The following is a 19,367-nucleotide window of genomic DNA, read 5'->3' as shown; positions in this document are numbered from 1 at the left end:
CCTTTCTTTTTAATCTTTATTTATGAAGGATTCTACGACGCAGGCTTTCTCTCTGAGTCCTCAGAGCCAAAACTGGTATGAAGTCACATTTCAGCCTTCTTGTCATCATTGCTGACACCTCCTAAAAATTCATCAGATAGAATGACCTCCCTATGTCTCTCCCTATCAGCAATGACAGCAACCTGTTGCCCAACCTGCTCCCTAATGGAGCCATCCACAGTGCGGTTCAAGAGGCCCCTTTGGCCCTCATCACGAAGCCCCGCAGCCAGAGCAGCATCCTCAACAGCAAGCCACTCTTAGCAGCGACCAACCCTCTTTACCCCATGCCTATAAACTTGAGCACTGGAGCAAAGGACATGTCAGCCAGCTCTTCTTCCTCACTTAAATGCTCTGCCTCATCGGGACTTACTCCCAGATCGAGGAAGACTAACTCTACCAAGTTTCTTCATGCAGGAAAGAGCCTCGGTAAAACCAGCTCGTCCTGTCACCCTGTAGACCTGGTCAGAGGCAGCGAGTCTGACATTCACAGTAGCAAAGACTCCGACGACTCTTTAGGAGATGATTACGATGATGATGATGATGACGACGACGATGAAGATGATATTGAAGATGAAGATTCTGGCAGTAGCCTTTCAGGTTAGATTAACTACTCTTTTATTTAATAAATATGCCATTGATAACATGCTATGGCTGATAGAAGCTGTGGAGGATGAGGTTTCTTTGAGAAATTAGCAGTGCTCTGTATGGTTGGGATGGGCAAGGGATATTAATTAGGACATAATTCCACTCTCTCTGTCTCTCTGTGGCACATTGGAATCCCCTGCAGAGTTGGAGAGCATACTGGAGAGCGACTCTGATGGCTCTGAGGATGATACCAAGGAGTGCCTCGAGACAGAAGCAGAAAGCGATGCAGAGAGGACTCCTCGTAAACTCACTGAAGCATCGTTGTCCACTCACAAGTCGCCCTCCAACCTTTCAGCCAACGGCTCTCTGCTTAACCTGCAGATTACAGAGCCTCCAACTCTACCTGGTAGTTTACTCTCCAGCAGCAGCAGGGCATTAAGTACACACAGCACCCCGTCCCCATCCTACACATATGCAACAATGCCAGGTAACAAATCTGTTTTATGAAAAACAAAATATATCGATAACACGGCCGCAATTAAGATTTAATTTGACACTTTGATCTATGATCCAGGCATTAGGAAAGTATTATTCACTGAGACAGTACAGCAGAATCATTATATAAGTCAGCCTTTTCCTCCCACCTCTATCTGTGGAAAAGTATATTTAAATATTCCAGCTGAAAACATAAATTTGCAGCATATTTCTCCATAGATCTTTGTTAAAACGAGCTCTCTGCAGGATATTGGTAGCATCATAGTTTGGGTTATACCCAGCAGCTTTTGTTTTAATAACCCAGCCAGATGCTTTATGTGATAGTGGATGACTCAGTGTTTTGTACTACTAATAGAGGTGCATTATTACTTGCCACTATTGGAAATATTAATTTCTTGTTCCATTTAGTCCTCCTATGCAGTAATAAAAGAATCATGCCACGGCTGCATGTCATGAATTACTGTCGATGATCTTAAAGAAACACTTAAACAGCTGTGAGATTTGTTCCTGTACAAGCTCCGTTTCTGTTTCACACTTTTCAGCAAAACATCTGCATATTGTTTGTCTAATATTTGGTGGTCATTTACATTATGTATTGCAGTTTCATACTATTAACAATTATCCACGACAGGTACCAAACATGTCTCTTTTTACAGGAGCTTTTTCACTTTGCTGTGTGTTGTCCTGTGAGAATGGCAGATTTGTGGATTTGCCCAGGTCCCACTGAAGGTTAAAAACAATGCTGAGTCATTTCTCCTGTTTTCTAGGATCAGGAAAGAGGAGGAGGGTAACAGATGAGAGAGTTCTGCGATTGCCTCTGGAGTTTGGGTGAGATATTGTGCCTGCACTTTATATTAAAAGAAACAGATAAAGGTTTGATAGTGTGACCGTGTGCCGTTTGTTTTCGCTGTCATGCTTGCTGTATTGTTGGTGTTTAGGCAGTTGGTGGTAAAGTAAAATGTCAGCTTACTCAAGGCTGAAAAGTGACTTTTGCAAAAAACATCACCTGCAGCTAACTTTTCTTTGTTTAGCAGTCTAAGACACATGTTCACCTGGATCAAATGTGATCACATCTGCAGGTTTGATTCCTACAACAGACAATTATTTTAGCTTTCTTAAACTTCCGTGTAGATGCATTATTCAGTGAGAATAAGGAGTACAAAAACACTCACTCTATCAACTTATCATTGTATTCTTTGGCATGTCATTTGTCCAGTTCTCCGTAAAAATGTCTGACTGTTGTGTTAATATGAAGCTGGACATAAAAGCTGCAACCGTGCTTAGACAGTTGTCCCAGCGGTAAATACTGTAGATGTTAACAAAAAAGCACGGTGAGAGTTCCTGATTTGAGTGCAGTGACATCTTTATGAAGAGCTGAGTTGGAGCAGACCACAAAAAACATCCTTGCCTTCCTTTTAGAGGACTTCTTGAGTATTTGGTCATAGTGGGCAGGAAATTAAATGAGGCCCAGCAGTTCAACACAAGGGGTTAATTGCATCCAGCCTCAACACAGACATGCAACATTAGCAGCTCCCTGCCCACAAATTCTGCAGCCTCCAACGAGAGCAGCCTTTCATCTTCCAGGGATGTTTCTCATCACAGGGTTCACAGGAAGCACAGGCTACACGGCTGTATTTCAGCCTCTGCTCTGTCTGGGAAACCAGCCCACACGTCTCTTCTGTGAGCCGCAGCTGCTCTCCAGCGGAGCTCATGGGAAGTGAGGGGTTGTCCCACATGGTCCATGACTATCAGGGGGTCTGATTACACTGGATAACAAGGCCACAGACTACACAGTAAACAGCAGTTTCATGTTAACTATATTGCATGTTGTTTTCAATTTCTTTGTCCAGGTGGCAGAGACAGACGCGCATCAGGACAGTGGCTGGTCGTCTGCAGGGGGAGGTGGCTTACTTTGCCCCATGTGGGAAGAAGCTGCGTCAGTATCCTGATGTAATGAAGGTAAAACAGCAATGTGTAGTTTACTTTGTGTAAAGTAGCTTTAAAGCTTTGAATGATTGCACACGCTAATTGTACTAGTGAAGCATCATATAATTACTTCTTTGGCTGAAGGTTCCTACCTGTGCTTTAATTAGTGTGCTTTATTCTTTTGTCTGCAGTACTTAGTCAGGAATGGGATAACTGAAATCTCGCGGGACAACTTCAGCTTTAGTACAAAAATTAAAGTTGGTGACTTCTACGAAGCCAGAGACGGACCAGAGGTAAATGTTGTTTCTCATGACCTCAAACGCAACTGTTGTCATGTGGACCATCATCATAGTTTCAATATTATCTACAATTCAGTTTAGGATGTGGACACTGATCTGCAGAATATCTCAATTAATCACAGATGGGAAATTTATAGGAAATATAAATGTAACATATATTTAAATCTGTTGCGCTGCTAGAAGTTACAATGCCTAAACGTATTTCTTTTTAAAACACTGTCAGAGACCAAAGCTAAGTTATCAGTGTGTTTTAATCTGTATTGTGTCTATTTAAAATGACCCAGGGTCTACAGTGGGTCTTGCTGGCTGAGGATGAGATTGCTCCCAGCATCATAGCGATGGATGGGCGGCGCGGCCGTCGCTCAAAATTCGAGCACCAGCCGACGGTTGATGGCATTGGGGCCAGACAATGGAAGTCTCACCCTCTAAATGTTGGTGAAAATAACTTCCAAGATATCAGTGATGCCAAGTTGCTCCGTAAACTGGAGGCTCAAGGTCAGTTTCCATCGTAGAGATGTTTCCTGTGAAAGATTAAACAGCATAAAACACCAGCAGCTATTGGCCTTATGTTGCACATGTTGATGCACGTTGTGCTTTTTTGCATTTATTTTTAAATAACGGGTAATTTGCCAACCGGAGGTGTGAGATATCGCACACTAGATACAGTGGGTACGGAAAGTATTCAGACCCCTTTAAATTTTTCACTCTTTGTTTCATTGCAGCCATTTGCTAAAATCAAAAAAGTTCATTTTATTTCTCATTAATGTACACTCAGCACCCCATCTTGACAGAAAAAAACAGAAATGTAGAAATGTGTGCAAATTTATTAAAAAAGAAAAACTGAAATATCACATGGTGATAAGTATTCAGACCCTTTGCTCAGTATTGAGTAGAAGCACCCTTTTGAGCTCGTACAGCCATGAGTCTTCTTGGGAACGATGCAACAAGCTTTTCACACCTGGATTTGGGGATCCTCTGCCATTCTTCCTTGCAGATCCTCTCCAGTTCCGTCAGGTTGGATGGTGAACGTTGGTGGACAGACATTTTCAGGTCTCTCCAGAGATGCTCAATTGGGTTTAGGTCAGGGCTCTGGCTGGGCCGGTCAAGAATGGTCACAGAGTTGTTCCGAAGCCACTCCTTTGTTATTTTAGCTGTGTGCTTCGGGTCATTGTCTTGTTGGAAGGTGGACCTTCGGCCCAGTCTGAGGTCCAGAGCACTCTGGAAGAGGTTTTCTTCCAGGATATCTCTGTACTTGGCCGCATTAATGAGAAATAAAATGAACTTTTTTGATTTTAGCAAATGGCTGCAATGAAACAAAGAGTGAAAAATTTAAAGGGGTCTGAATACTTTCCGTACCCACTGTATTACCAGCTACAATGGAGGTCAATTGCAAAACCACATTCAGCTATCTTAAATATCAGACCTGTGTTGTCTTGTTGAGCTGCCGCAAATGTCACATGCTGACTACCGATCTTTGCCCCTGCTTGTCTGCAATGGTTTGAAATACTGGACTCGTTGTTTGCACATGAAGGATTTTCCTGGTCTTGGTTAATGGCTGTGTGAAGAGATTGGAGTGCCTCCTTGTATGTGGCTATACAAATAGGATGTTTTCATTTTCACATTCGCTCCACCAAGGAAGCCTGAAAGCCTGGAGCACCTGCATATTCAATAAGATGAAGAATTTTCACCAATTTCAATATCAGTGGTGAACATTTGATGTCAACACCTGAAAATCAAGACTTTTTTTTTTTTTAATCACACACAAAAAAAAAATCAAATTAGAAAAGGCAGCAATGCCGTTTCTCAATATATTCAACTATAACCAAAGGATATTTCATCCATTAGACATGTAGTGGCCCCTGAGGCTTTTTCTCAACTTTCTCTAACTGTTGTAGTCAATAGCCTTCGAACTCTTCACATGGATTAGAGTGTCAGTGGGTGATTTTTTTTTTCAGTAGTGTCTGTGATTTGTTATTTCATATTTTGCATTTCATCATGTTGCAGAAATAGCTCGACAAGCAGCTCAGATCAAGATGATGAGAAAACTAGAGAAACAGGCAATTGCGCAAGCAGCCAAGGAGGCGAGGAAGCAACAAGGTAAGTGGTCGGTGTCTACTCAGATTCCTCTCCTACACTGGATGATATGATGCCTGTACATGCTTGATTTGTTTGCGTTTTTCAGCAATGGTGGCTGCTGAGGAGAGGCGGAGGAAGAGGGAGCAGATGAAGATTCTTAAACAACAAGTAAGGGTTTTCCTTCCCATGCATTGTTCGATTTTCCACGCAGATCTTTATAACTATCTGCAGCTGCTTTGTCCATACTGAGAGTTTGTGCTCAGAAAGGTGGAAAGGTTTTCAGCAGTCGAATTGCTTTGAAATCCTACAAGAAAGTTGCTGTTCTTTAAAATGCTGCACCTTCCTCATCTGCATAGACCCACTGTACTTCTTCAGCTCACATCCTGCCCCCCTCCACCACTCTATAACATGCATGACTTAACAGTTAATTCATTTGATCTCACCCTCATCCTTTTACTAGGAGAAGATCAAGCGCATTCAGCAAATTCGTCTGGAGAAAGAACTCCGTGCACAGCAAATTCTTGAGGTTCGTCCTGAAAGTTGTTGCAGAAACATTCTAAAAATGCTTCCTTTCTGCTGTTGATAGGATTTAAAGGGAAGAAAACAACTAAAGGCTACTCCTAAATTATGTGGCCCAACTTTTAGTGTGTACATGTCACTAATGCTTAATTGGTTTTTTCCAAAAGTGCCATTGAATATGAAAATCTCCTCCAACCATGCTGGAGATTAATACAAAATACAGTATTTCATTAAGTATGAGGAGGCCCAGAGTTTACCATGGCTAGGTGAAATACCTATTTTGTATTCTGTCCCTAATATAAGCTGTGAAGTATTTTAGCCTTTATAAATCAAATTTGAGTTGACACGCTTGGCAAGTGGCTCTTAACAGGATTTCATTGAGGCTATAATTGCTGATAGAAATTTTGCTTAATTTATTCTCTCTGGCTGCTGGTGTTTTGTAATAACTCCAGCCATTTTGTCTTTCAGTGTTAATGGGGGGAAATAATTATCTCATTGCTCAAAATTTCAGCATGTTAGATATATTATCTTCGACCCATTGACTCTATGAACAATCAGACCGAACAATAGCAATCTTGCAAACACATAGAAAACTAAAGTAGAACATATTTACGTATATTTTATGTATGTTATATTTTTTAAACCATCGCTTTAGTCCTGTATTGTTTCCACTTAATGTTTTTGGTTGATAAAAAATAATTGAAAAAAACAGTTAGTGAAAAATTGGTGCGTTTTGGTGTACATGTCGATTGTGTTGCATGACCTCATGTCCTGTTTTGCACAAACAGGTGAAAAGAAAGAAAAAAGAAGCAGCAGCCAATGCCAAAATACTGGAAGCTGAGAAACGAAACAAGGTGAGTGATATTAGATTTATGAGCACATTTTCATTGTTTTGGTTCCTGTTGCTTCTCGTCTTTAACTCCATTAGTCAGTCTAGTCTGTTGTTCAGCTGCTCATAATGCCAATCGTTGCCCCTACTTGTAGTACGATACTTATGCTGTATGACACTGCTTGTCTTTGAGATTTTCCTTGTCTTGGTTGGATGTTTTCATTAAATCAACCAATGAAGCTGGAAGTTGAGCATTAAAGCAGATAAGAAAACATGTCATTTCTGTATCCCTTTAAAATAATGTAAATGTGAACCTGTTTTGGTTTATAATTAACTTCATGTTGTTTGTGAAGGAGAAGGAGATGCGAAGACTTCAAGCTGTCATACTGAAGCACCAGGTAGGTCTTTTATCTGAGACTTCATTTTAACCAGTTTTAGTCAGTTTAATTTAAATGTATTGAAGATGATCTCTATCTAATTATCCTTTGTACAATTTATGCTTTCAAATTTTGCTTTGGAAGTTTCGATTTTTACCTGTGATTTTTCATTTCTTAAAACTTTGCCAACTCTTTCTCCCAGGAGTTGGAGAGACATAGACTAGATATGGTATGAGTATGTTTGTTTCTGTACATGTAACACCATATTGTGAATGTGTTGTGATAACTGGTTGCCATCATAGCAATGGGTAAAGTGTAGCATTGGCTGCAGGCATACAACATCCCTCTGCATGGCTTTTCCCACAACAGTGCAATGCATATTCGTCTCAGAGGAAAAACCCGTCCATTATCTGCAGAATGTGATCAATATTGATTCAATGCATGAAGTGCTTTGCCTTCATAATCTGAAACACCAAGTACACTGTTTCTGTTTTAGAATGATCACATTGGTTCAACATCTTTCTGTGTTTGTGTGAGTAGATAAAAGTATATAATATCAGGAGATTTTGATAGTTTAATATGATGTTGTTCACCAGTCGATTAAAAGATTTCATTTAGTATTTTGCTTGTTGCTCTAATACATAATACCTGCTGCTTATAGTTCAATAACTCTCAGCTAATACCATCTTTAATTCTGCCTCTTGCAGACACGCTCAGATTAAAATTACAATGGCTTTTTCTAACTTTAAGCTTATGCATTGTCTATGCATCACTACCCTTACTTTCTTTTTTTCATCGTCGTGTTGTTTCTCTATTATGTGTAGTTTTACATTAAAACTGCTGTTTGTATTGATCATGACAAACTGTGACCAACGCTCTATCTTCTACTGTGCATGTCACGTGGTTCATATTGTGAGTTGCATGTGTGACCTCATTTGTTTTCTTCAACAAATAATAGAAAGTGAAGATAGAATTAAAATAGAATAAACTCTGTGTGCTCTGTCAGGAGAGGGAGAGACGCAGGCAGCACATGATCCTCATGAAGGCTGTGGACGCCCGTAAGAAGGCAGAGGTGAGTAACTGCTGACGTTATCTCGGCTCATCCTGCTCCGTCTTACTCGGTTTTACTTTTCCTTCACTCAGCTACTTTATCTAAAAGTGCTGCAGTCAGCTATGATGGGATACAGTACTATACATTATGATTGAAATGTTTGATTTATTAGAAGAATGTGGATTTCAAGGAAGTTATCTCCAAAAAACAAATGTGGAGGTGGATGAGTGTAGATGCCGTCAGAGCAGAAGGGAGATACGCATGGGTCAAAGAAATCTGGCAAAAGTCAAAATTGTAGTTTTTTTTTTTTTTTTAAAGAAATGTCAAAACTATAAGAGTAAGAGATCCCTTTGTGCACAGATGATATGTGGTCTATTACTTCTAAATATTGAAACTGAAGGAAGGATGACAGAATCTGCAAATGTTGTGAGCTGAATGTGGCATAAATGACAGTAGGAAACGTTCTCTATACCATCATTTATCACACTTATATTGATATTTCATATTTAAGAACTACGGAGAATAGAGCGTTAATACCTTTTTGAAACTTTTTTTTCCTAAGTATATAGCAAAAGATTGGCCTAAGAGGAGAGAAATAGCGGATTATAAATGAACTTGATCAAATGTACAGTACAAAACAATCCAAAAACAAATCCCAAATGAAACTAAATTTTAAACATTTTCTGTATATTGTGTTTGTGTAATACACTTATATTGTTGGATGTCTCCTGGAGCATCATGTGTGGGCTGTGTATGTTTGGATAGTGCTGATGTGGCATGCTGTTGTGAGGCTGGTGTTTAAAGCCTGAATGTTTGGTTTGATGTGTTTGAATAATGAGGGATTGGCCTGTAAATGGCCAGAAACGAATACAAAACCACTTCTTCATTCAATAATTGTTACATGTATATACAGTATAATGCATTACAGTAGGCCTATTAGTAGCCCTGCAACAACCTTCGTGAAATGATTTAAAATGGTTTGTTAATTTGACTATTTTTGATGATGTGACAGAAATGAGGTTGTAATTTGTAGTGTTGTATCACATCCAGCCTCTATAAAAGAAATGTATTATACCTCACCTAAACATTCTGATCACTGTCTGCTGCAGTGTTCATAATGCATACCATTGTCCTTCAACTTTTCTGTAGGCGAAAGAGCGTCTGAAGAAAGAAAAGAAGGACGAGAAACGGCTGAACAAGGAGAGGAAACTGGAGCTGAGAAGGCTGGAACTGGAAAAAGCAAAGCAGCTGAAGAAGCCAAACGAAGACATGTGTTTAGCAGATCATAAGGTAGTCACACACAGTGGATCTGTTGGCAGATGAAAATGAGAGCTCGTGCTGCACCACGGATGGAGTCCATCTGTGGAGTAATAAATGTGTGTGGAAAGACTGGATATCCGGGGATTTTTTTTTAAGAGAAATCCACCAGTGTAATCACTGTAGGAGCTATATGCGTGAAGATTAGAAGTGCCTTTGATAAATCGATGGTTTCATTGTTTCACTGTCACCAACAAAATAGATGTTTAATATCACTGAAAGCATCTGGTATTGATTAAAAGGGAAACAGGTGTTGATCAAAACACTGCCACCCAGTGGCTGCTAAGGTCATAACACCAACCAAGGATTACGGATCAGATACATGTAATCAAAGAATTCAGGATTTATATTCATAACATTTCTTTAATAGGTTTTAACAGACTGACTGAAGTCTGAAACGAAGTAATCCCTAAAATGTAAGAAAGGCTGAATTATGTGTTGTTTGTTTCATTTAAATTGTAATAATAAAGTAAGAAAGGGATATCCTATGACCAACACAACATCTATCTTTTGGGGATTTCTTTTCAGTAGTTACAAATTGTTCTTAATCATAAAATAGTGTTTTGTGTTTTAAAATTGTATTTGTTTTTCTCTCCAGCCACTTCCAGAGTTGTCTCGTATCTCTGGTCTGGTTTTACCAGGAGGCACTTTCTCACAGTGCTTGATGGTGCTGCAGTTTCTGCACAGCTTTGGAAAGGTCCTGCGATTGGATTTAAATTCAAACATGCTCACCATAAATGACCTTCAGGAGGGGTTGCTCAATGTTGGGAACAGTACGGGCAAAGTGCAGGACCTGCTGGTGAGCATGCTCTCTGCAGCTGTGTGTGATCCTGGTTTACCTGCAGGTTACAAGGTGAGGGTCTGTCATTCTATCTGTAGTATTTGTGCAGCTGGTAAATTATAAAAGTTCTCTGTACTGTAAATTACACGCATGTAAATACTTATAATTACACAACTGCTACAGTGTGCCTATGAAATCTAATGATTTAGATGTACCTATTGTACAAATATCACTTTTCACTGCTTCAGTTATTGGAACGCTCTAAAGAGTCCTGAGATATTTAGATATTAAAGAGAAAACTGACAGCAGTGACAGTACAGTGTAAGAAATACAAGGAAATGTAGGCTGTCCCTTGTAACAAAGTGATCCCACTTGTTACCTGCTAATATTTTTCAACCAGCCACTTTTGCTCTGGAGATCTAAATGAAGAGTCTGCTTTGGAGTTTATCAGTGTTTGGAGCTCTGAGACATTTTAGGTTTAAACCATGATTTTAATCCCCTTTGTCTCCTTGCCGTGCTGTGGGGTGTAATCATGAATTTATGGGATTTTACATACATTTTCTTGTAAGAAACCGTCTCAGGCTGTTGTGTCCACATCAAGAGACATAAATATACAAGGACACTGAACAGCCCAACTAAACATTGAGCATGTTTAATAATAATCCACACATCCTGGATGTGACACATCCCGGGGGACACTTGAGCACTTAGTATCAGGAAGAGATAATTACATGGAAGGATGGTTCTCTTCTAGACACGTATTGTGACTATTTGCTTTTAAGGCTATACTACATAAAGAAAGGGATTTCGTTTTTTTATTTTAGATTCAGTTTAGTGGTTAAAAAAGATTGTTAAACCCTTTGACAAAACGACTTTTTTGAAACACATTATTTGCTTTAGAGCAAAACCATCTTGGGGAACCACTTGACAAATGTGGAGATCAACCGAGACAACGTGTCTGAGATCCTGCAGATCTACATGGAGTGTCATTCTGAGCAGGCAGAGACGGCTGCTTTGGCCCTCAGCCTCAGGACGAAGGCTTTTCAGGCTCACAGTCCGGTTCAGAAGGCCTCCATGCTGGCATTCCTCGTGAATGAGCTCTGCTGCAGTAAAGCTGTGATCAGGTGAGGATCCTGCCTCTGACACTCTGGACTATTCATAGAAAACCAAACTGCCACTGGTCATTTTAAAGCTTTGATACATTTATATAAAATGATATGATAATATAATGTTGGACTGTGAGAGACACTAACTGTATGAAGTGTTTCTATGTTCATCTCTATACCTGAAAGTGGAGCATACACACTTGTTTTATTCATGGAAGCTTCAGCTGTAATCAAATAACAGAAGTGTGAAATGGAATATGGCAAACTACAGTCTGATAGACACTTTCACAAGGTTGCATCAAACTGCAAGTCATCCATTTTTTTTATAAATACTACATTTTGAATCACATTTGATGCCTCATGCTCTTCTTATTATACAAAAAGGCCACAGAAGTGTCTGTTTCAATCATCTCTGGTGTTTTCCAGTGAAATCGACAAAAACATAGACTACATGACCAACCTGAGGAAGGATAAGTGGGTTGTCGAGGGAAAGCTTCGCAAGTGAGTACATGCGTTATCTGAGCTGTAATTTGCAGGTTCTGTGAATATGCTCAGACATTTTGTGTTAGTGATTGACTGAATAGCACATGAACTGTACAAAGTGACTTTCTCTCTTTAATCTTCTATTCATTTCTGTTTTCAAAGACTGAGGAGCATCCATGCCAAGAAGACAGGGAAGAGAGACAGCAGTGTGGGAGGAGAGGACAGCCATTCGTTTGTCAACCCCACAGTCAGAAACAAATGCAAGAGAAAAGAAGGGGACAGTGAGGAAGAAGAGGACGAGGATGACGATAGTGAAGACCAAGGAGAAGACGATGAGGAGGAGGAGGAAGAGTCAGTGGGAAAGAAAGGGAAGAAAGCAGAGATATGTGAGGAGGAGGTCAGTGACTACACCAGTGTCTGTTATAGTAAATGTCAGCCGGTCCGCTGGCCTCCCAGTAACGACATGTTTTCTTCTAGGATGACAGTGTACACTCAGCCAGCATCGAAGAACTGGAGAAACACATTGAGAAAACATACAAGGTAAATTATATTTTCTCATCATTTCTTAATGAATTGATTCATAGTTCGCAACTGAATGTACTTTCTGTCTCTTCAGCAACAGAGTCAAATTAGACAGAAGCTGTTTGATGCATCTCACTCGCTTCGCTCGGTGATGATAGGCCAGGACCGATACAAGAGACGTTACTGGGTCCTCCCACGGTGTGGTGGCATCTTTGTTGAAGGCATGGAGAGTGGTGAAGGTGCAAACCAAGACCTAAGGCTCAGATTGTCTTCATATCTGTCAGCATGTGCAGGATAGAGAACTGAAGGTTTGTTTGTGCATTGTGTCAAAGCTAATGTTTCTTTCATGTTATCCAGGCTACGAAGAGACAGAGAAGGAGGAGAAAAGAAAGAGGGCTGCCCAGGTGATGAGGCTAAAGGAGGAGCAGCTGGAAGACACGGAGAAGCCAGAGGTCTGCAGCCCAGCACCGAACACAGACGGTGATACAGCAAAGCCTGAGTGCCAGCAGGACAAAGACAATCTCTTCCTCCAAAAACCCGGCTCCTTCTCTAAGCTCAGCAAACTCCTTGAAGTCGCCAAAATGAAAGATTCTGATATTAATAGTTACTCTGCTGAAGTTCCCACTTCTGCATCTTATCCCTCGTATCCTACCTCACAGACAGTCTCCACTCAGCAGGGACTGATGGATAAAACAGATGCTTCAGTACCATCTCCTCTCAGCCCCACCTGGCTGAAAAGCAGTCACTGGATGACCCGGAGCCCTCAATCCATCCTTCAGTATGACGAGCTGTCTAAGGCACTGACTGATAAAAGCAACCAGTGGTTTAGCCTCTTGCCTCGCTCTCCTTGTGATGAGTCCTCTGTGACCTCTGGCTCCAGTCCTCCAGCTTCCTCCTCTTCTCCACAACACATGGGGACTAAATCCCCCTCATTCCTCTCCACTAATCCCCTCACTACAGCGAGCTACAACACTACTGCTGGGATCAATAACATGCAAACGCATATCCTCCAGGTTGGTGGATAGCAATAATGCTGTTTCCATCTCTGTTACAAAGATCAAGATGTACTTGTGACATGTGTTGTAAGAATTAGTCCATATTTCATGACCATATTTCCTGTGTTGGAATTGGATGAGAAACTCTTTCCAGAATGCTTTTTTTCTTCAGCTAGTACCTTATACAGTACGCATATGGTAGTGGAATACAATTGCTAGCTGATCATAATTTAAAATGTATGTATTTTTCCTCTCAGCAAGTAAAGTCTGACATTCATCAAAGCCGGCTGACACCGTGTGACACGCTCAGCTCCGCGACCAGCCCCAGCTTGGCCTTCTCTGGCACTTCTCTACCCCCCATGTGGGATCTAGCCTCCCAGCATGCAGAGGGTAATGGAAACAAGGCCCTCTTTCTGGCAAATAACAACTCTGTCAACAAGAGTGAGACCCCAGAGCCCCCGAGTGACAAGCTCACTTGTGCCTCATTCCCTGCTGTGGAGGTGGCCAACACCCAGGACTACCCTCATCCTCAGCCTATCCCAGAGGGTAAGAATGGCACATTGTCAAAATGCACAAATCAAATATACAGGACTAAAGATATCCAACGCCCTGAGAGCACCAGAGTACATACTGTGGTGATTGTCAGTTAAACAATATCTTGCTATAATTAAAAAAAACAACATGACAAGAGCTCTTTAATGTGTTCATTTAATGTGTTGGCAGAGATGCTGCGCGGCTGGTGGAGGGTGTCAGACATGGAGAACCTGCACCGGCTGGTTAAGACCCTCCATAGCCGAGGCATCAGAGAGAGGGTCTTGCAGAAGCAGATCCAAAAACACATGGAGCATATGACCCAGCTCTGTACCAACAGGAACGACGGTGGGTTCACGTTTCCTTTGCTTTTTTTTTTTTAAGTTCTAAAAGTTTTAAAAGTTCAAATAATACTTTTCTTTATTATTTACCACTGCATGTCTGTCGAATGTTGTGTGTTTTGGCACATCTGGATATATAGATAAGTTGCACCAGTCGACTGTAATGTTTTAATGTGTGTGGTGGCAGCAGTTGATGTGACAGAGCTGGGAAAGCAAGAGGTGAGCGTGGAGACAGTGGAGAGCTGGTGTGTTGAGGAGCAGGCCATGGAGGTGGACATCAACCTGCTGCGACACGTCGAAGCTCTGGAGAGGAAAGTCATCTCTGCTAACCTGCAGCTCAAGGTACAGGAAAATAAGCATCCTACTCTTTCATCTTCGTTCAGTTCATACAGAAACCAATCATGTTTCCAAACTGATTTTATCCATCATTTCACTCTTCAATGCTTGGATAGGCTCTTGTGTCCTGACTTTGGCACCCGTTAAATGTTGTATTGTGATGGCCATATTTTACTGATGTCTCCGTCAGGGTTGGATGCCCCCTGAGCCCCAGTCAGACAGTAAGGATCTAGTCTATCATGAGCACAAGTCCTTCTCCTCCCCGACTCTGGAAAACAGGTGTCAGAGAGAAATCATCCAGGAGGACCTTCCTGGCTCTGTGGTGCAGTGGCCCAACAATCCCCTCGATATCGCCGTCACCAGACTGTCAGAGCTGGAGAAAAATATTGATCGCAGGTACCTAAAGAGGTCTTAAAGCACAGCCTTTCAGATACGTGCGGATAATGTCACCATACTTGTGTCTGTATTAGAAAAAGTACTGACATGTTCTTTGGGCAACCAACTTGTTCTCATACTCTTGAACTCGAAGCAGTGAGGAGGAGGTGGCTCCTGGGATGAGACTGTGGCGAAAAGCCCTCGGCCAAGTTCGCAGCTCCGCTCAGCTGTCACTCTGCATTCAGCAGCTGCAGAAATCCATCGCCTGGGAACGAGTCATCATGAAAGTGGTGAGTGTCACCTGATCTCTCTGTGTCTTTCTTCATTTTATAGTACATATATACTAAACCTACATTTATAGATCATATTAAAGATTCAATTGCATGAAATTGTGTATGTCAATAATTGGTTCGTTATTTAATCCATTAGAAAATACAAAAGCCTTTTGAAAACAGTTAAGGATAGGACAATTAGTTTGCACAGCTCGTGTTCCCTAAAACCAGAGTTTTGTTCTGCAAAAGGTGAAAAGAAAAGAATGATGTGTTAGCAGTGTTCACTGCTGTGCCTGATGGAGACTGGTTTTGTCCAACTTGTGTAGCAGAGGTACATCAACATGCCCTGAGTGATTGATCACACAACTGGTATTACTATCTATATCAACACAGAAGCAACAACTGGATAATAACAGTCACAAATCAACATCATTCTGTATGCCTGGCTGCACACAGCTGCATTAATCACTACATTTTATGGTGACGTATGGTATCTCAGTTTGAATTTGTAACTACATGTAGTGCAGCACTCCACATGCTCATTTGCCTTTACCTTTCGTTGTGTTTTCAGCACTGTCAGCTCTGTCAAAAGGGGGATAATGAGGAACTCCTCTTACTGTGTGACGGCTGTGACAAAGGCTGCCACACTTACTGCCATAAACCCAAGATCACTGCTGTGCCTGATGGAGACTGGTTTTGTCCAACTTGTGTAGCAAAGGTACATCAACATGCCCTGAGTGATTGATCACACTACTGGTATTACTATCTATATATCTGAGCAATCCATGGATAGATGGATGGATGGATGGATGGATGGATGGATGGATGATGGATGGATGAATGGATGGATGATGGATGGTTGGATAGATAGTTGGATAATGGATGGATAGATGGTTGGATGATGGATGGATGGATGGATGAATGGATGGATGATGGATGGTTGGATAGATGGTTGGATAATGGATGGATAGATGGTTGGATGATGGATGGATGAATGGATGGATGATGGATGGATGGATGGATGGATGGATGGATGGATGGATGGATGGATGGATGATGGATGGTTGGATAGATAGTTGAATAATGGATGGATGGATAGATGGTTGGATGATGGATGGATGAATGGATGGATGATGGATGGATGATGGATGGTTGGATAGATGGTTGGATAATGGATGGATAGATGGTTGGATGATGGATGGATGATGGATGGTTGGATGATGGATGGATAGATGTTTGGATGATGGATGGATGATGGATGGTTGGATGATGGATGGATAGATGGTTGGATAGATGGTTGGATGATGGATGGATAGATGGTTGGATGATGGATGGATGAATGGATGGATGGATGCATGGATGAATGGATGGATGATGGATGGATGAATGGATGGATGGTTGGATGATGGATGGATGGATGGATAGATGGTTGGATGATGGATGGATGATGGATGGATAGATGGTTGGATGATGGTTGGATGATGGATGGATGGTTGGATGGTTGGTTGGATGGATAGATTGTGTGTTGTTTTGCCTCAGCAGGGTTTTGTGTGTTCTGTCATTCAGGAAAGTGGTCATTCCCCTCGGAGTATAAGGCAACAGAGCCGAACAGCTGGAGGAGGAAAGAAAAGCAGTGAGGTAAAACGAAATAGTAGGCCATCTGTGGTAGGAGATCTCATCGATGAGGAGGATGCCAGCAGCAACAGCATGCCAAAAAAAAGTACCAAGGAGTTCAAAAAGAGGAGAGCAGACGACAGCCCACCCAGCTCGCAGGCCAAGTATGACAGCCCTGTGTCCTGTGTAAAAAAAGCCAAAACGGCCAAAGACGACAGAAGCGGACTGGCAATGTGCCGGTATGTACAAGGACATATTGGCTGCATGCTTAGGAACTAGCAGCACTAATTTGACCATGTCTCTTTGTTTAAATAAACATTTTTAGTTGAGCTTCTGTAATACATGTACAGAACAATCATCCTTCTGGAGTCATGAAACTATAACAATGAAAACATCGGTTTTATCATGTCATTCCATATTTGACCAGATCCTAAAATCTAGCGGTGACAAAGAATCAGACGATGTTGTTTTAAACACGTTCTGAAAATATATTGAAATGAAATCATAAAAAGCGGAGCCCTGTTTGCTGTTTGTTGGCTGCAGAGTGCTGCTGGCTGAGCTGGAGGCCCAGCGGGATGCTTGGCCCTTTCTCACACCGGTCAACCACAAAGCTGTCCCTGGATACAGAAAAGTCATCAAGAAGCCCATGGACTTCTCCACCATCAAAGAGAAGCTCTCCAATAATCAGTATGTGTTACTATCACAGTGTTGCTTTTTAAGAAGATATATGTATGTTTTTAATGTGTACATACTATATAAGACTAGTATTTAACTTATTTTTCTCCATTTCTGCTTATGAATTTACATTAAAACCATTTCCAATGATTACAGGTACCTAAATTTGGAGACTTTCATCATTGACGTGAATCTGGTTTTTGATAACTGTGAAAAATTTAACGAAGATGACTCCGAAATCGGACGAGCCGGCCACAATATGAGGAGATTCTTTGACCAACGATGGACTGAACTGTTGCAGTAAAAGTTTCCAGTGACTTTGTCTTTGGTGTTGGAGTCCTTCTCGTCACCTTTGACACTAAATGAATAAACGGTTGGAGTAATGCTGATGTGTGGTCTATCTGGTGGTGGAGAAAAAAACACTTTATGGATTTATATCTTAAAGTGCAATATGGTTTTCTTTATCAAAATGCACTGACTCTTCAACTCAATGTTGGATTTGGGATTCAAAGATTTCCACTGTAGATATGTCATTTACTTTTTTTTAATCATCAGTACTACATTATAGCTTTGTGTGCGCGTGTGTGTATTTATTTTATGAAGTATTTCAGTCTTTTCTAAGAAAAGGTAAAATGGCACAACGCTTTAAAAAAAAAAATCACAAGATTGTTTTAGAAAATCTTAAATAAATCAGAAAAGACTTGTTTACATTTTTGTGACTCTAAGATGCCCAGCAGGACGGGATTCATCTACATTTGTGAGTTTATTGTGTAAAAAAACAATGAGGGATCTCTGACACACACACAGTGTTAATTCTGTCACTGTTAAGTCCTATTTATTACATGTACAGTGTGTACCTACAGCACAGTCCTGAGAAAGACTGTCATTGCAAAAGGACGATTGTAGCATTTAATATGTCTGAATATCCACTGAATACACTCCTCAGTATTGTAGTGCCTGACCTCTGACCTCTGAGGATGTTTTTCTATATGCAGTGTGTGTACTGTACAGTATGTGTCCTGCACCTTACAGAGCAGGACACATCTCCACTAGATGTAAAAGTCTAAACAGCCTTTCCTCTGAATTAATGTGGTGCATATCGTATGTTTCATCTCCAAGCATTTCCTTCAACCAGAGCCTCTCAGACATCCTGTGGACGCAGGAGAAACCTGCACTGGGCTTTAAACCAGCTGGGAGTCCGACGGCGTCACGGTCCACTGGACACGTCTCAAGACCGCAGACAGTCAGAAGACTTGAAGTAACTGTATTTTACCATAAATATTGTGACATGAGTAGTGACTTTTGTAGGAATATTATTTTTAAATAGTTTGGGTGTGTGGATGGATAAAATAAACAACTTTTTCAAAAGAACACAATTAAGCCCTCACTATTCCCTCTTGATAAGAACATCATTATGATTATTATATTCTTTTTGTTGCATTAAAGTTAAAAAGCCATCTTAAATCATTTTGTAATTTTTGAAATGTGGATTTAATTTGAACCATTTTCATCAAGTTGATATGGGTTGAATACTAAACCACTCAAGTAAAATGGTTCAGAGTGAGAATTGTTTGATTTCATTTAGTCTTAGTCATAAAATGTAAGACGTTAAGTGCATTTACTCAAGAACTGAAGTACAATGTTTGAATAATTAATTGTACTTCACTTGAGTATTTCCAGCTGTTCCTAACTAACCAACTTACTTATCAAGTAGTTAAAATCATTTAATGTTTCAACATACTTTCTTAAAAAATGTTTGTCCACAAATGTATTAAAATCCGTGTGAGGGCTTCACTTTTGCCAAGATGACCTGTCCACCTGAC

The 19,367-nt window shown here is 40.8% G+C and overlaps 1 protein-coding gene across 4 annotated transcripts in view; it reads left to right on the top strand.

The window, feature by feature from the left end:
* The window catches only part of LOC138623152 (bromodomain adjacent to zinc finger domain protein 2B-like), a 49,784-nt gene extending 30,838 nt beyond the window's left edge, over positions 1-18,946 (top strand). The window contains exons 8-38 of one of the 4 annotated variants that reach the window (XM_069702474.1): positions 29-75; positions 170-636; positions 827-1,030; positions 1,887-1,947; positions 2,970-3,078; positions 3,237-3,338; positions 3,629-3,839; positions 5,349-5,441; positions 5,527-5,588; positions 5,881-5,946; positions 6,728-6,793; positions 7,122-7,166; positions 7,348-7,374; positions 8,152-8,217; positions 9,346-9,486; positions 10,112-10,366; positions 11,195-11,418; positions 11,827-11,901; positions 12,046-12,280; positions 12,361-12,423; positions 12,500-12,644; positions 12,763-13,418; positions 13,658-13,946; positions 14,124-14,279; positions 14,460-14,614; positions 14,799-15,004; positions 15,138-15,273; positions 15,827-15,973; positions 16,822-17,108; positions 17,413-17,556; positions 17,701-18,946. In XM_069702474.1, the coding sequence (XP_069558575.1) occupies positions 29-75; positions 170-636; positions 827-1,030; positions 1,887-1,947; positions 2,970-3,078; positions 3,237-3,338; positions 3,629-3,839; positions 5,349-5,441; positions 5,527-5,588; positions 5,881-5,946; positions 6,728-6,793; positions 7,122-7,166; positions 7,348-7,374; positions 8,152-8,217; positions 9,346-9,486; positions 10,112-10,366; positions 11,195-11,418; positions 11,827-11,901; positions 12,046-12,280; positions 12,361-12,423; positions 12,500-12,644; positions 12,763-13,418; positions 13,658-13,946; positions 14,124-14,279; positions 14,460-14,614; positions 14,799-15,004; positions 15,138-15,273; positions 15,827-15,973; positions 16,822-17,108; positions 17,413-17,556; positions 17,701-17,848 (5,088 nt within the window). In that variant the 3' untranslated portion in view covers positions 17,849-18,946. Of the gene's footprint in view, positions 1-28; positions 76-169; positions 637-826; positions 1,112-1,886; positions 1,948-2,969; positions 3,079-3,236; positions 3,339-3,628; positions 3,840-5,348; positions 5,442-5,526; positions 5,589-5,880; positions 5,947-6,727; positions 6,794-7,121; positions 7,167-7,347; positions 7,375-8,151; positions 8,218-9,345; positions 9,487-10,111; positions 10,367-11,194; positions 11,419-11,826; positions 11,902-12,045; positions 12,281-12,360; positions 12,424-12,499; positions 12,645-12,762; positions 13,419-13,657; positions 13,947-14,123; positions 14,280-14,459; positions 14,615-14,798; positions 15,005-15,137; positions 15,274-15,826; positions 15,974-16,821; positions 17,109-17,412; positions 17,557-17,700 lie in introns of all 4 variants that reach the window. The other 3 variants (XM_069702472.1, XM_069702473.1, XM_069702471.1) reach the window with 3 other exon arrangements.
* Positions 18,947-19,367: the final 421 nt, after the last annotated feature.

The sequence above is a fragment of the Brachyistius frenatus genome, unplaced genomic scaffold, assembly GCF_029030835.1.
Source record: "Brachyistius frenatus isolate BFR_SWC_R1_liver_20210118 unplaced genomic scaffold, ASM2903083v1 Contig_42, whole genome shotgun sequence".
Taxonomy (NCBI): Eukaryota; Metazoa; Chordata; class Actinopteri; family Embiotocidae; genus Brachyistius; species Brachyistius frenatus.
The sequence above is the reverse complement of the archived record's forward strand: the minus strand, read 5'-3'. Positions and strand labels throughout refer to the sequence as shown.